This window comes from Copadichromis virginalis, linkage group LG5 (assembly GCF_057382275.1).
Source record: "Copadichromis virginalis isolate Kocher_CV1m ecotype Utaka linkage group LG5, C_Virginalis_male_GT1.1, whole genome shotgun sequence".
In the NCBI taxonomy this organism is placed as follows: Eukaryota; Metazoa; Chordata; class Actinopteri; order Cichliformes; family Cichlidae; genus Copadichromis; species Copadichromis virginalis.
In genome coordinates, this window is record NC_140622.1 from 14,423,851 (window position 1) to 14,437,734 (window position 13,884).

General features: G+C 38.7%; 1 protein-coding gene across 3 annotated transcripts in view; it reads right to left on the reverse strand.

Annotated features, from left to right (window-relative positions):
* Positions 1–13,884, reverse strand: part of slc2a9l2 (solute carrier family 2 member 9, like 2) — a 105,870-nt gene that overhangs the window by 14,630 nt on the left and 77,356 nt on the right. For all 3 annotated transcript variants that reach the window (XM_085456079.1, XM_085456080.1, XM_085456078.1), the window contains exon 12: positions 2,659–2,786. In XM_085456079.1, the coding sequence (XP_085312205.1) occupies positions 2,659–2,786 (128 nt within the window). The remainder of the gene's footprint in view (positions 1–2,658; positions 2,787–13,884) is intronic.

Genomic DNA, 13,884 nt, shown 5'->3' on the forward strand with positions numbered 1-13,884 from the left:
GAAATAAAACCCCAATTCATAATTCCTGTAGAGTATGCCCTGCATGGCTTAACTGCTTTTCCTCAGGGCTGTGCCAGGCGAGGCTTGTAGTAAATGAAGCAGGATCAGTTTTCATATCTGCGCTTTACATAAAGGTCAGGATTAAGTTTAAAGTCTTCTGTGCTCAATCCAAGTGCCTTGAAGAAAACTACCTTATAAAAGTTAAGTGGTGTGCGTCGGAGCGCCAGTCGAAGCGAGTTCATCTTCCTATCATCATTTTTAAATACATTCAGGCGTACAAGCATGATTTTCAAGAACATTTTCTTCATTAGGTTAAAAATCATGCATTGTTTGGTTAATAACACTACAGCTTTGGCTTCTTTTGTAATATATTTTTTTATTGTAAATTCAATATATGCTCCTGATGTTGTAAACCTGAGTGAGTAAGCTGCAAAATCATACCATAACTAAAATGCAGTGTGAACATTAAGGAGTGTTACAACATTGATATTTAATAATGATGATATCATGGGAATGATACACATATCCACAAACAGGGAGTGCAGAATTATTAGGCAAATGAGTATTTTGTCCACATCATCCTCTTCATGCATGTTGTCTTACTCCAAGCTGTATAGGCTTGAAAGCCTACTACCAATTAAGCATATTAGGTGATGTGCATCTCTGTAATGAGAAGGGGTGTGGTCTAATGACATCAACACCCTATATCAGGTGTGCATAATTATTAGGCAACTTCCTTTCCTTTGGCAAAATGGGTCAAAAGAAGGACTTGACAGGCTCAGAAAAGTCAAAAATAGTGAGATATCTTGCAGAGGGATGCAGCAGTCTCAAAATTGCAAAGCTTCTGAAGCGTGATCATCGAACAATCAAGCGTTTCATTCAAAATAGTCAACAGGGTCGCAAGAAGCGTGTGGAAAAACCAAGGTGCAAAATAACTGCCCATGAACTGAGAAAAGTCAAGCGTGCAGCTGCCAAGATGCCACTTGCCACCAGTTTGGCCATATTTCAGAGCTGCAACATCACTGGAGCGCCCAAAAGCACAAGGTGTGCAATACTCAGAGACATGGCCAAGGTAAGAAAGGCTGAAAGACGACCACCACTGAACAAGACACACAAGCTGAAACGTCAAGACTGGGCTAAGAAATATCTCAAGACTGATTTTTCTAAGGTTTTATGGACTGATGAAATGAGAGTGAGTCTTGATGGGCCAGATGGATGGGCCCGTGGCTGGATTGGTAAAGGGCAGAGAGCTCCAGTCCGACTCAGACGCCAGCAAGGTGGAGGTGGAGTACTGGTTTGGGCTGGTATCATCAAAGATGAGCTTGTGGGGCCTTTTCGGGTTGAGGATGGAGTCAAGCTCAACTCCCAGTCCTACTGCCAGTTTCTGGAAGACACCTTCTTCAAGCAGTGGTACAGGAAGAAGTCTGCATCCTTCAAGAAAAACATGATTTTCATGCAGGACAATGCTCCATCACACGCGTCCAAGTACTCCACAGCGTGGCTGGCAAGAAAGGGTATAAAAGAAGAAAAACTAATGACATGGCCTCCTTGTTCACCTGATCTGAACCCCATTGAGAACCTGTGGTCCATCATCAAATGTGAGATTTACAAGGAGGGAAAACAGTACACCTCTCTGAACAGTGTCTGGGAGGCTGTGGTTGCTGCTGCACGCAATGTTGATGGTGAACAGATCAAAACACTGACAGAATCCATGGATGGCAGGCTTTTGAGTGTCCTTGCAAAGAAAGGTGGCTATATTGGTCTCTGATTTGTTTTTGTTTTGTTTTTGAATGTCAGAAATGTATATTTGTGAATGTGGAGATGTTATATTGGTTTCACTGGTGAAAAGAAATAATTGAAATGGGTATATATTTGTTTTTTGTTAAGTTGCCTAATAATTATGCACAGTAATAGTCACCTGCACACACAGATATCCCCCTAAAATAGCTAAAACTAAAAACAAACTAAAAACTACTTCCAAAAACATTCAGCTTTGATATTAATGAGTTTTTTGGGTTCATTGAGAACATGGTTGTTGTTCAATAATAAAATTATTCCTCAAAAATACAACTTGCCTAATAATTCTGCACTCCCTGTATTTAAAAGATGGACATAGCTTTGATATTAAAAAATTAAGCCACTGGTAAACTATGTATAAAAAAATTGGTCCACATTAATGCTAAAAAGAATGATAAAATGCATTTAGTGTGGGTCTTCCTTGTGACTAACAAGTCATTACCCTATGAGATGGTGGTTAAAATACTCAGTCCATATTTGATATGGATCTAAACTAACCAACGACTGGTGTCATGGTGTCTACACTCATCTTTTACATCCAGTGGCCAGTACCCCAGTGTGTGGATACGATTGCTCCACAGAGGTGACCTGTCGAGGGTGTACGCGGTCCAGTAACAGCTGAGAACTGGATAAGCAGTTAAGAAACTTGATTGACAGATGATTGTGGATATGAGTGAGACGTTCACACTTTACAGAAGCTAGCTTTCCTCATTTGCCAGTTTTCTCTAACCCCATTTGGCAGAAAAGATTACGTTTTATACGTTTTATAAGTATACTGTGTGTTATTTTTGTCATGATAACCGTGTAATTAAAAACAGATATTGTGGTAGCCTGAGAGTATACATAAATAATGCCACTTACTTGAATAAATGGAAAAAGGAGGCCCACGGCAAAGTTAGATAGCCAGTTTACTGTGCCAGCGATCATGAAGGCAGCAGGTCGATAAGACTGTTCAAACAGTTCCCCGGTCAGGATAAAGGGGATGCCACCTGACAGAGAAAAAGACAGATGCTTAATGATTTATTGATTGATTAATTTTATTATTTTTTTTAAAAATTCTCCAATCTGCTCTATATTTGTTACAATTGACAAAAAAAATGTGCCAGGTGACTTTAAGTTAGATATTAATAATCCCTCTAACTGTACTGCAACAGAATTTCTTAACATTGCTAAATTATTCATTTAGGGCAATGTGTTACCAGCCCCACACAGGATCTGGCTTTTACGCTTGACATATCTGTTAACTGTCGCCTAATGAAAGCCATTATTCTTACACCAACTCATAAAAAATATGTCTTGTTGTCTTGAGTAACAATAATAAGCACAATCCAAGGTTCAACCCTATCAACTGACTCATTCATCATACTCAGTTTTCTATCTTTGCTATATCTTCTAAGGTTTGTGAAAAATTTCTGTTGTCTGAGTTTTATTTATGAGTTCCACGACACGCCGATGATGTGGAAGTCTCAAAAACTCACAAAAAGTCATTTAAAAATATGATACATTTGGCTTTAAAGGGTTAAAGAGGTTTTACCTGTCATAAATCCCTGGCACCTCTCTATCACAAACAAATCCCTTTCATCTCGCTGTGATCCAGATTACTTTAAAACAACCAGTTTCTTCCCTCCTCAGACTCCACTGCTTTAAAGAATTACAGACCCATTTCCAAACAGCCATTTATTTCAAACATCTTTGAGAAAATTGTTGCTCATCACTTCCTTCAGCTGGCTGAGGGAAACATCTTTGATTAATTCCAATCTGGTTACTGATCAAACAGCACCACTAAAACATGACCATAACCTAAAATTACTAAAAAATACAACACTAAAGATAAAGGTGACTATTCCACTTTGGTCCTACTAGACTCATCTGCTGTCTTTGACACCACTGATCATGTCATTCTTACTAACAGATTACAGAATTAGGTTGGCATCACTGCCACAGCTCTCAAATAGTTTTCATCACAATTATCTGACAGATACTTCAGTCCTTATCCGCACCTGTCTTATGTGGAGTCAGTCAAGGCTCAGTCATTGGCCCATTTCTGTTCTCTTTACTAATGTTACCCTGGTTGAGCTTCAAAGCCATTTCTTACCATTTATATGCTGATGATACACAGCTGTACTTTTTTTGTCAAGACTAACAACCTGAACAGCCTCCCCTACATCAGGGGATGCTTCATTGACTGTAAAAAAATGGATGTCCTCAAATTTCCTCCCATTTCAATTCTGGTAAAATTGAAGTTTTTTATGATCAGTCCTGAAAACTTCTCTGTGGAGCTCACATCAAGAAAGTGCATCAGCTCACTCTGGAGTAATATCATATCATCTCCTAAGGACGTTGGTATCACAGCTCTTAAGTTAATCTTGTTTCCTTCATCACAGAAAATAAATCCTGACTGTGATTCAATAATGTGATATTGTTAATACGCAGTTTAGTTTTCTCCAGCATTGATTATTGGAATCATTAACACAAACACCACAAGTTCTGAAATTATTTAATGGGAATCCTCTACAGTTTCTATTCCAACAATACATGCATATAGGCATAAATCCTGGTATTAAGGTCCAGACCAAACTTTTGTTGAAGTGAAATAAAAGTTGCTTCCCTGTTGTCTTATCAATAAATGACACAACAACACAGCATGCAGTTAGAATATTTTCTTAAGCACACAAAACACATGAAGATGGATTTGCTAAATTCTTTTGGCCCCTCAATTATGGATGTAAACACAGTGCCACAGTTGAAAATGGCTAAAAGAGAAAACCTTCGGGCATTCTTATACAAACCAAAGGCAACCATCTCTTGGAGCGCTGAGTCTTGGGTAGATTATGTTGGCAGAGAAGCCAAGAGTACCAACAATTTGTTGCAGTGGGCGTATAGCATGTGCAGTAGATTGAAAAAAAGCATGATTAAGGGCGCATGCAGCATGTTTTGCTTGAATGTAAATGACTGAAAACAAAATGCCTTTCAACATTGCTGTGCATGGTCAAGTGATGGAAGAGAATCACACGCAGGGTCATTGTTTATTTTCACAATGTAGACACTATTATTATAAGTTATGCCTAATTTGGAATCAGCTCCAGCCTGCAGAATACTGATGTGAGGGTATAGATGGTGTTCTGTGTAAACCAAAGCATGCTGTCGATTGGTGTTCGCAGGCAGCTTCGAACGTGGCTCCCTATAACCTCACACATCTCACAGTTTCTCCCACACTGATTCTAAACAAAGACATGCACACATGGATGAGTTTATATCTGCATTGTTACTTGTCTGGTATGATTTAAGATATCACTGCTATTGCCTTGTGCATTGTAAATGTGGTTGAAATATCCAACAAAAACATCGGCTAAGATAAAAATCTTTCAGACCAGTGGCTTTTGCATTTAATCCTCACAGCAGGTTTTTTGTTGTCACATAATTGCTTCTGAGGCGACAGTTAATGAGCTACAAGCCACATGAGCATTTTCGGCGTGTGGTGAATAAAGGGAGGAATGGCTTCCATTAGCCCTTAGCATCCTCTTACATTTAATTGCTTGTAGTAATAAACTATCCCATTGATGGAAAAAGATGCTTTTTAACAAATGTGACCAGCTGATTAAAAGTGATTGCATGTGTTCATGCAAGAACAGAGCTGACCTACCTACCTACCACAGGGATAAAGGACTGGCTCTGTGTGAGCACATTACAGCCTCAGATTCTTGAACAAAACAAAACAAACAGCAGCAGCAGGTAGTAGAGAAGATAATCAGCTTCACATCAGGTGCGTTATTTGAAAAATTCACTTACTGTGATAGTTTTCTTTATAATGCTAACACAGAAAACCAGTTATTTATAAAGCCTTACTCTGATTGAGAAATGATCTTTTCCTCTTCCCAAAGTCTAAACTTGACACCAAGCAGTTTTAATGTCGATTAATTAGGGGTATGACAGTCTGAGATGCATACCAGTCACAGTTCTGTCTTTCTGTCTCACCTGGTTTTCTGCAGCAATGAACCCCCCCCCCCCCCCCCCCCCCCAGCTTTGGCTTTGTGTATCAGAGCCTAATGTTACAGTAGCAGAAAGAAGACAGTGAGCAGCTGTGCATGAATATGAATTCACTAATTCACATAACTAATTTGCATTCACATTCGAAGCCTTAGTTTTAAAGTTTGCAAACACGAATCACATTTACTGATAAATTTCAGACATATTAGGCATTTTGTGCATGATTCCTCCCCAGGATTGCAACTCTGATATAAATGTAACACAAAACTAATCACAGTAGCAGGACAGCACCACACGGGACAGAACAAATGTGCAGACACACAATGCAGAGAGAATGTGTATATATGTATAAGTTGTATAAGAGGCTAGGGTTCGGTGTGTTTACAACTATTAAAAAAATGGATGAAAAGCAAAGTGATATTTAGAGCAATTTAAGCTTAAAAATGTTGGCAATGCCTTACAATTTAACTTCAGTTAATTAAGTGGTTGAGGATTTGCCAAGGACAGCCATTTAATTGGGCTATTCATGTTATACGGCCAGCAGCATAAGTTTGTGGAGGAGACGGCATGCTACCATCTATGTGCTAGTTTTACCTAAATGTCAAAGCCCTTTTCTCTGGAAACATCCGTCTTTATGACCTGTGCGGACACATTTTTACTGTATGGCCTGTTTATGTTAACGATTAATATCCAACCGCGTATATACATGATAAAATTGAAAAAAAAAATGTACGGGGGGAGATTCCTGCTAGAGGGAATTGCATTTATCAAAATTATACTGGCAAATGTTTTCTGCATTAAAACATACAATTGTTTGGATTACAACACGTTCACACTGAGGGACTCGCAGCTGGTGGGCAATGCATGCATACATTACAGCATTCTGACACGTTCGTGTTCATGCAAAAATATGACATGTGCATTGTTCCAGTGTTTATTGTAGCGTACATCAAAACCATACAAATGGAAGAAGAAATTTCAAAAGATATACATCCAAATACAAATCTCAGAACCAATGCTGTAGCTTTGCTATTCACTTGCTTACTAATGGATGGCGTGTTTAAGTGTATTATTAAATAATTAGCATTTATCTGCTAGTATGACAGAATGCAATTAAAGCTATTTAATAATTAAGAGATCATTTGTGACAGAAAACAAAAGGTTTAATTAAAAAACATGAATTAAATCAGGCCTGAATGATATAACATCACAGAGCAGATCAGACCAAAAAATGGGTTGGATTTGTGACAGGAACTGTTGCACTGTCCTTCTGTTTAGGGCTGAACGATTATGGAAAATAATCTAATTGCGATTTTTTGCCCCAATATTGCGATTGCGATGCGATATGCGATTATTTTTTAAGGTCTTTGTCTTCTGTATTATTAAACAAAGACAAGCAATACATCATATAGTATGGCCAATACTATATTACATTAATTTTAAACTGTTCTTTCCTGGAAGACAGACCTCTGTTATGATGACATGAGGTGATGCATGAATTGATGACTGACATTTTTATTTAACTTCTTCAATCACAACAGTATATTTGAACATACACAATAGTTTATTTTTAGCTTACAAACATCTGAGCATAAAGTGCTGACAAGGAACCCTGGTGTAAACATTAAAATGAAAGTCAGTGCAATGTGCAGATTGCAGAAATATACATAAAAAAAATCAGTGGCTTTACCACACTCAGTTTTTCGACATCTGTGAACTACTAGACAGTCATTCAATTAAAAAATAATATTAAATAAATAAAACTAATAAATAAAAAATACACACATCTTACTGATCTCTGCAGTCAGTAACATTACACATAAAGTGCAAACATAATAGCAATTGTATAAACACACACACAAACACGCCTTTAAAGTTTAAAGGCGTGAAATTGGACGGTCTAGTTCTGATTAGCGTCACCGCTGTCTCGGTGGAGTTTAATAAACTCGGCCGTCTGCTTCTTGCTATCTAAAATATAACCAGACACTGGTGTAAATTCTCGACTGTCTCATACTTCTGTTTAATAAGTTTTCTGTTTGACGTTTAGTCAGCTGTGTGAAAACCAAGGAGGAACCCACCCGGGGGATTAATAAAGTTTTATTTTATCTAATCTAATAACTTTAATCTCAGCCAAACCGATTTACTCACGAACAAACAAAACACTGAAAAAAGCCCAACAATAACATTTTTAGGTTGTCTAAGTGACTTATATATTACGTTTAACCCGAGCAGCGAAACTCCGCGGTGATCTGAAAATGATGTGCCGGGAGTTGTGCCGTTCTCGGCCGCATCAGTAACCCTCGAGCTCCCGGCTAGCTGTCGAGCTGGTGGGTAGCAGACGCCTCTGAAAACGTCGAAGCACTTTTGCAAATATGGGATATCTTGATAAACCGAGCAGATATTTGATGTTTACACAACTACTTTCTCGCCTGAAAATATGTTAAAAGTTTATTTTGTGACCCAGAAAGATTAGTATGAGTAATTTTAAAACTTAGTAGCGGCCGCCATTGCTGGAAACTGGAGTTTGGCTGGGCCGCGCTATGAATTCTGGGATATGGTAGTAATTTGGACAGCCTTCGGCGCGTCGCTGTGACGTAATCGGTCTACAAATGCGGCCTCAGGAGGATGCAGCCCATGAATTTGGACATGTCCAGAGTATAATCGCAGCCTTTGCGGTTAGAAAATTGCACTTGATCATGTCGCGATATTATCGCAAATGCGATATATCGTTCAGCCCTACTTCTGTTTCAGCTTGACCTGCTGCGATGTCAGTGGACTGGTTACGCGCTACTAGTGCCAGACCCTTGATCTGTTGTGCCTCAGGCAGACAGAGCTGCAGAGTAAAACAAATACAAGAAGGCCTCACTAGAGGCAAGTGGGTTTCTTTCTCTCTCACCCACAATTAGTTGTGACAGATCTTTTTGTTTTAAATCAACTTAAATATTTATCAATCAGTGTTTTATGCCAATGCTGGAGTTTTCATTTTTCATACATATAGTTTTGTTTCATTTACAAAAGCATAATCAGCATTATTGTTTATGAGATGGTTATAGTTGGTTTTAAATTATGCACAGGTCCCAGAGACACTGCTGTTCCTGGAACAATCTTGGTTATGTGCGTAGTCACCCCTAATGGCAAATTCTGAGCTAAGAAAAATCCTGTGTGACCTTGTCATAACTCATGTGGCTTACTCGATTGCTCTCCGTTTGTTGTATCTATGTTTCTAATATTATCTAACAACAGTTCACACACTAATTACATAATGGGATAATACTGTCACAGTAGCAGAATGGTGCCCAGCAAGGGCACAGCAAGGGTGTCATATTTTGCGGTATATTCAGAAACGTCCAAGTATTTAATGGATTTAGAAGTAAAAGATAATCGTGCTCAGAAAATCATCATTAATGCCAGTAGATGCATTTAGAGTTAGACTGTTAAAGTACCAGTTTTTAACATTTCCACTTAATATTTAAGCACATCACTGTGGAGTTTGAAAAGCAGCACCACTACTTAAACTGATGTACTGCTGAGCAGTTCTGAGTTGTTCTGAGGACTAAAGTAAAATGAAGTCTGGTATTCATTTACTAATTGTGACTTTATAAAATCTTGGCTAAAACATTTTAATCCTTGTGAGTTTGTTAAAGGTTATAGCAGAGCATTTATGGAGACCATCTGCAGGGATAACATTTTTTTTAAAAAAAAGCAACTAAAGGGAAAGATTATTTTTCTCGCTGATATGACAAGAAATGTAGACGTTGTCTAAAATGTTACATGACTGAGAAAAAACTGTCAAAGCTCACAAAATTACTAGGATGTTTCTGCTTTTCTTTGCACGCCACAGAAATGCACATATCTATTACCGGCTCAGCTTCACATAATCAGATGAGACTTATAAAGTAAGGCTGTCATGGACCTCAACACATCATTGCAGTTTTGTCAAGCTATTTGCAGGTATGTGACCACAAACAATGCAACACTAATGTGTCCACTGTTTTGGACAATAAGCCCCCAGTCAACTGGGCTTAGAAACATCCACAATCATCTGGCAACCACTGGATGCTAGATGTAACTGGCTGCTGGAGGTTGACAGCAGTTACTGGGAACATGACTGCAAAAGCTCGAGTTACTGGTCGTTACAATCACCTCATATTCTTTCACCCTCTGGTTGATGAATTGAGACAAAATTTGTTGCATTTGCTGTAGTTTCAGGGTGGGCTTTTTCCAAGCAGCCATTTTGACATTTAAACACAGGTGGTAGTAAACATTACTTAATACTCTGTAGCTAGATAGAAAATAATCTTTGACTTAAAAAAGATGGAAATGTCCTATTTTAATGGAAAGTAGGACATTAAAAGAGTTTAATATGGTAAATATATTGCACATTTACGTGCTAATCATCAGTAGCATAGAATTATCATACTCATGTTGGGATGCAGGCAACAGCTTTTGACTCAAAACACTGCAGTGCTTGCTAACATACAGCACAGAGTGACTAGCATGTATTTTGTGTGTCATCCAGAAAACATCTTTTAATCATCTCTTACGTTCACTATCCATCTTGGCTCATTCATTAATTTTGGGCAGTTTAAAAATAATTACTAGCTGGCTGACTGTACTGCATTATGCACAATAAAAAGTCATCATAAATATGAGATAATTACTTTGGATTAGTTTCTTAAAGTAATTTCCATCCAGGCGTGGGTCATGACACCATTAAGAGCCTGGTTTGGAGTCAGTAAGTGTGCTCTGGGCATCTGTGACATCTTTCTTTTATCTAACACAAAAGAGTAGCAAGTAAAATGTCACTAAAATAACTCTTCAAAAATGTGGAGGCTGCTTCTGCTATTCAATGAAGATCAAAAGATATTTTTAACTCGGTGTATTCTGGCGAAAAGAAAAAAAACTGGCTGAGCATCAGCATTTGACTAACTCCACAGCTGTTGTATTACCCAGTTCGCTGTGTTTACTCTAAGGCTTTTCTGACACTAAAAGAGAAAGATGTCTGTGAGAGTGAACTGCGGGGAGTTAAGCTCATATTCTGCCCACAGCAGGAAAAAAAAACAGCTGAGAAATTTCCAGGTCAATTGCTCTCTCAGCTTGAATATATTGTAGATGAGTCCAGAGGAGAGAGGCGAGGCCATTTTTGCCCAGGAGCAAGCAGAGTCATGGCACAAACCGGTGGCCCTGACTAGAAACATGCTAACTGGTGAGTTGATGCTTAATCTTTGGGCAGAAACGAGAGGTTTACCAACATGTCAGCGTTAACTTTGGAGTGAAGGGGAAAAGTCAGGATTGCAATTATTATATTATTATTACAGGAGACTGTTTGCAGGACACACAATGCTGAGTCCACACAGAGCTCGCATTGACAAAGGAATTCATGTGCCATCTCAAAGGATTCCTGATCCATGACACCATTCATGTTTCCAACAATAGGAAAACCTCTTCCGGCTGGTAATGCAGAGACAGTTATGAATCCAGAAGCAAAGGCATTTCAAGTGTTCTCTTCTTCACATTCAGGACCCAAAAGACAGCCGAGGACGAGCTCCTGGCAGAAGATCAATACCACATCTATGTGAACAAAACATTGTTTCCTGCTTTTCAGAAACCGGGCACTGTATCCATGGGTGGAATATTACAAAGTGCAAACGATCCTCACAGGAGACATCAGCCTTGGGATGCAAAGAAATATTTCTGAAGCTAAGAAAGAAATTACAACAATCAGGGCTCTACTGCAAACTACAGCAACTTATGATCATAATTTATATTTTTATGCTAAATGCAACTGTGAGGGTTGATTTAAGTGTTAATTCATGAGGCTAAATGACAAATTAGTCAAACGACATACTGTACAGCAAGACTGGGATATTAAAAAAAAGTAGAAACTCTGCCTCTGTGTACTGAGAAGACACAATAAATGACAAGAGATGATAAACACAAAAATGACAGATGCACCCACACGCATATAATTTCACATGCAGAGACCATTTCCCTCACAGACTCATAAATCCATAAGCCTTTACTTCTTCCTTCATTTCTTTTGCTCTTCTAATCATTTTTTTCTCCGTCTGCCACGCAATCATTAAGTTTCCCCTTGGTGTGAGTTCACTCCACAGAGACGCTGCTCTTATCACTTCGGTTTCTGTGTGTTTTTGCTCGTGGCTCCTAAAGAGAAAGCGCATGCCACTCTTGTCAGGAAGCATTCCCATCTTACCCCTGGTGTCTCTCATTGCTTGCCACCTCTCACAACAGCAAGCCGGGTGGCCCAACATGTTTATGTCCAGATTCTCAGGTGAAAGGTGATTCATCTTGTTCAGTGGATTTCAGTCTCCTCTGTCGTGGCCTGTCTGTAGCACTTTGCAACCATCTTTTTGTCTTTCCCTCACTTATATCGACAAATGGACGATTGACTGCAAAAATCCATAACTTTCCAAAAAGAAACTCTTTTGTTTTAAATCTGATTTATGTGAATGGAACTGATTTGACCTAAATGTGTCGTGTATGATGGAGTTATCCTACTTTTGTTTTGCAACTCCCAGAAAATTATTCAATTGTACTAAAATAACAATACAAGTCAGGCTCAGACCACAACTGCCGATTATTTATTCAAATAGCTTTTAGCTGAATTCCAATGCAATTGAAAATCTTTACGACTGTGATTTAATTTACACTCCACCAAAGCTCCAGTGATATAAATAATAACAGTATTTCACCACCCACACACCACCACGATTGCGAAGGGAACTACACATAGAGAATCCTTAATGTTGTAGCCAAATTGAGTGTCCTTCACTCTCAAAGTAGCAGTACTACTCTATTACTAGCCATACTCACACAAGCCCTGCTCTGAAGAAGAGTGCTGCTGGGCTGTGGCTGTGGAGCCACATCTTGCACTGGGTCGCTGCTTCTGTCAAATTAGATACTCTTTGTTTTTGAAAAAGAAAACAAAAGAGATCACCGTGGTTCTGATTGGTGTATCGAATCTGGCAGAGCCAGCAGGGGCAGTTGTGCTGGCTTTGAAAGATGCAGGTATGCCCTAGGTTTGGTTTTTGGCTAAGAGGAACTCTGATTCTTAGCTCCTGTTCACATTAAAGCAGCTGAAAGCAGTATATATTTCACTTCACTTCACTAATAGAATAAGGTGTCACTCTTGGTCGTACAACCCTTATATGTGTTCAGTAATTTTGCACAAACATTTCACTTAAGTTGTCTGCCAGTGAAAAATGTGCACAGAGCCATTTTTATGTAAATACACAATTTACACTTGGACAATAAGGGGTCTAGCGTAATATGACAGGGAACACCAATTATTTTCCTTTTATCGCTGAACAATGTTTATCTATAGCGACTGCTTCAATGCTTTTCCATAATCGCCTCCAGGCAGATTTGCACTGTAGTGCACAAAAGAATGTCATTTGCATTTTATCCCACAAAGAAAACTCTCCTACAACACGTGGGTTTGTTTACTTGCTCCTGCAGTGATTGAATACTTCCATTCTGACCAACAGATAAAATGTCAAAGGAGCAACGTGATCAATATTAATATGTTAATGTTGAAAGAAATCACTGTGTGCCATCAATGTGGTCAGCTGATTTGGGGAACAAAAGGATTCAAGGACTCTCCACTGGATTATGTTTGTGTAAAGTGAGCACAATATGCTACAATCTAATTAAAAGTTTTCTTCAGCCACCTACCTATAATGAATGTTCTCAAACTCTCACGGGCCAGTGCTACCACTCAGCCTTCTAGTAGATGTACATTTGGTTTAAATTAGAAAATCCTAGAAGATTTTTTAAAAAGTTGCCCTCTGACTTTGAGGTCAAGGTCACTGGGATTCTCACTCTTCCGAGACTTTTAGTAGATGCATTTATAGTATTCATTTGCAAAATTGTTACTGCCTTCTGCTCAAGCTATTGTATTCACAAACTTGTCGCATGCTGGCCTGGCAGGGGGACAGCTATAGGTCATAAACCTTTTATGGATGAGAGGTAAAATGATTATATCATTATTACTTCTGATTAGCGTCATTAAAATACATTAAAATAGTAAGCGGATGGTCACTGGTCAGGAGCAGGACAAGATCGCAGTTACATGTAACC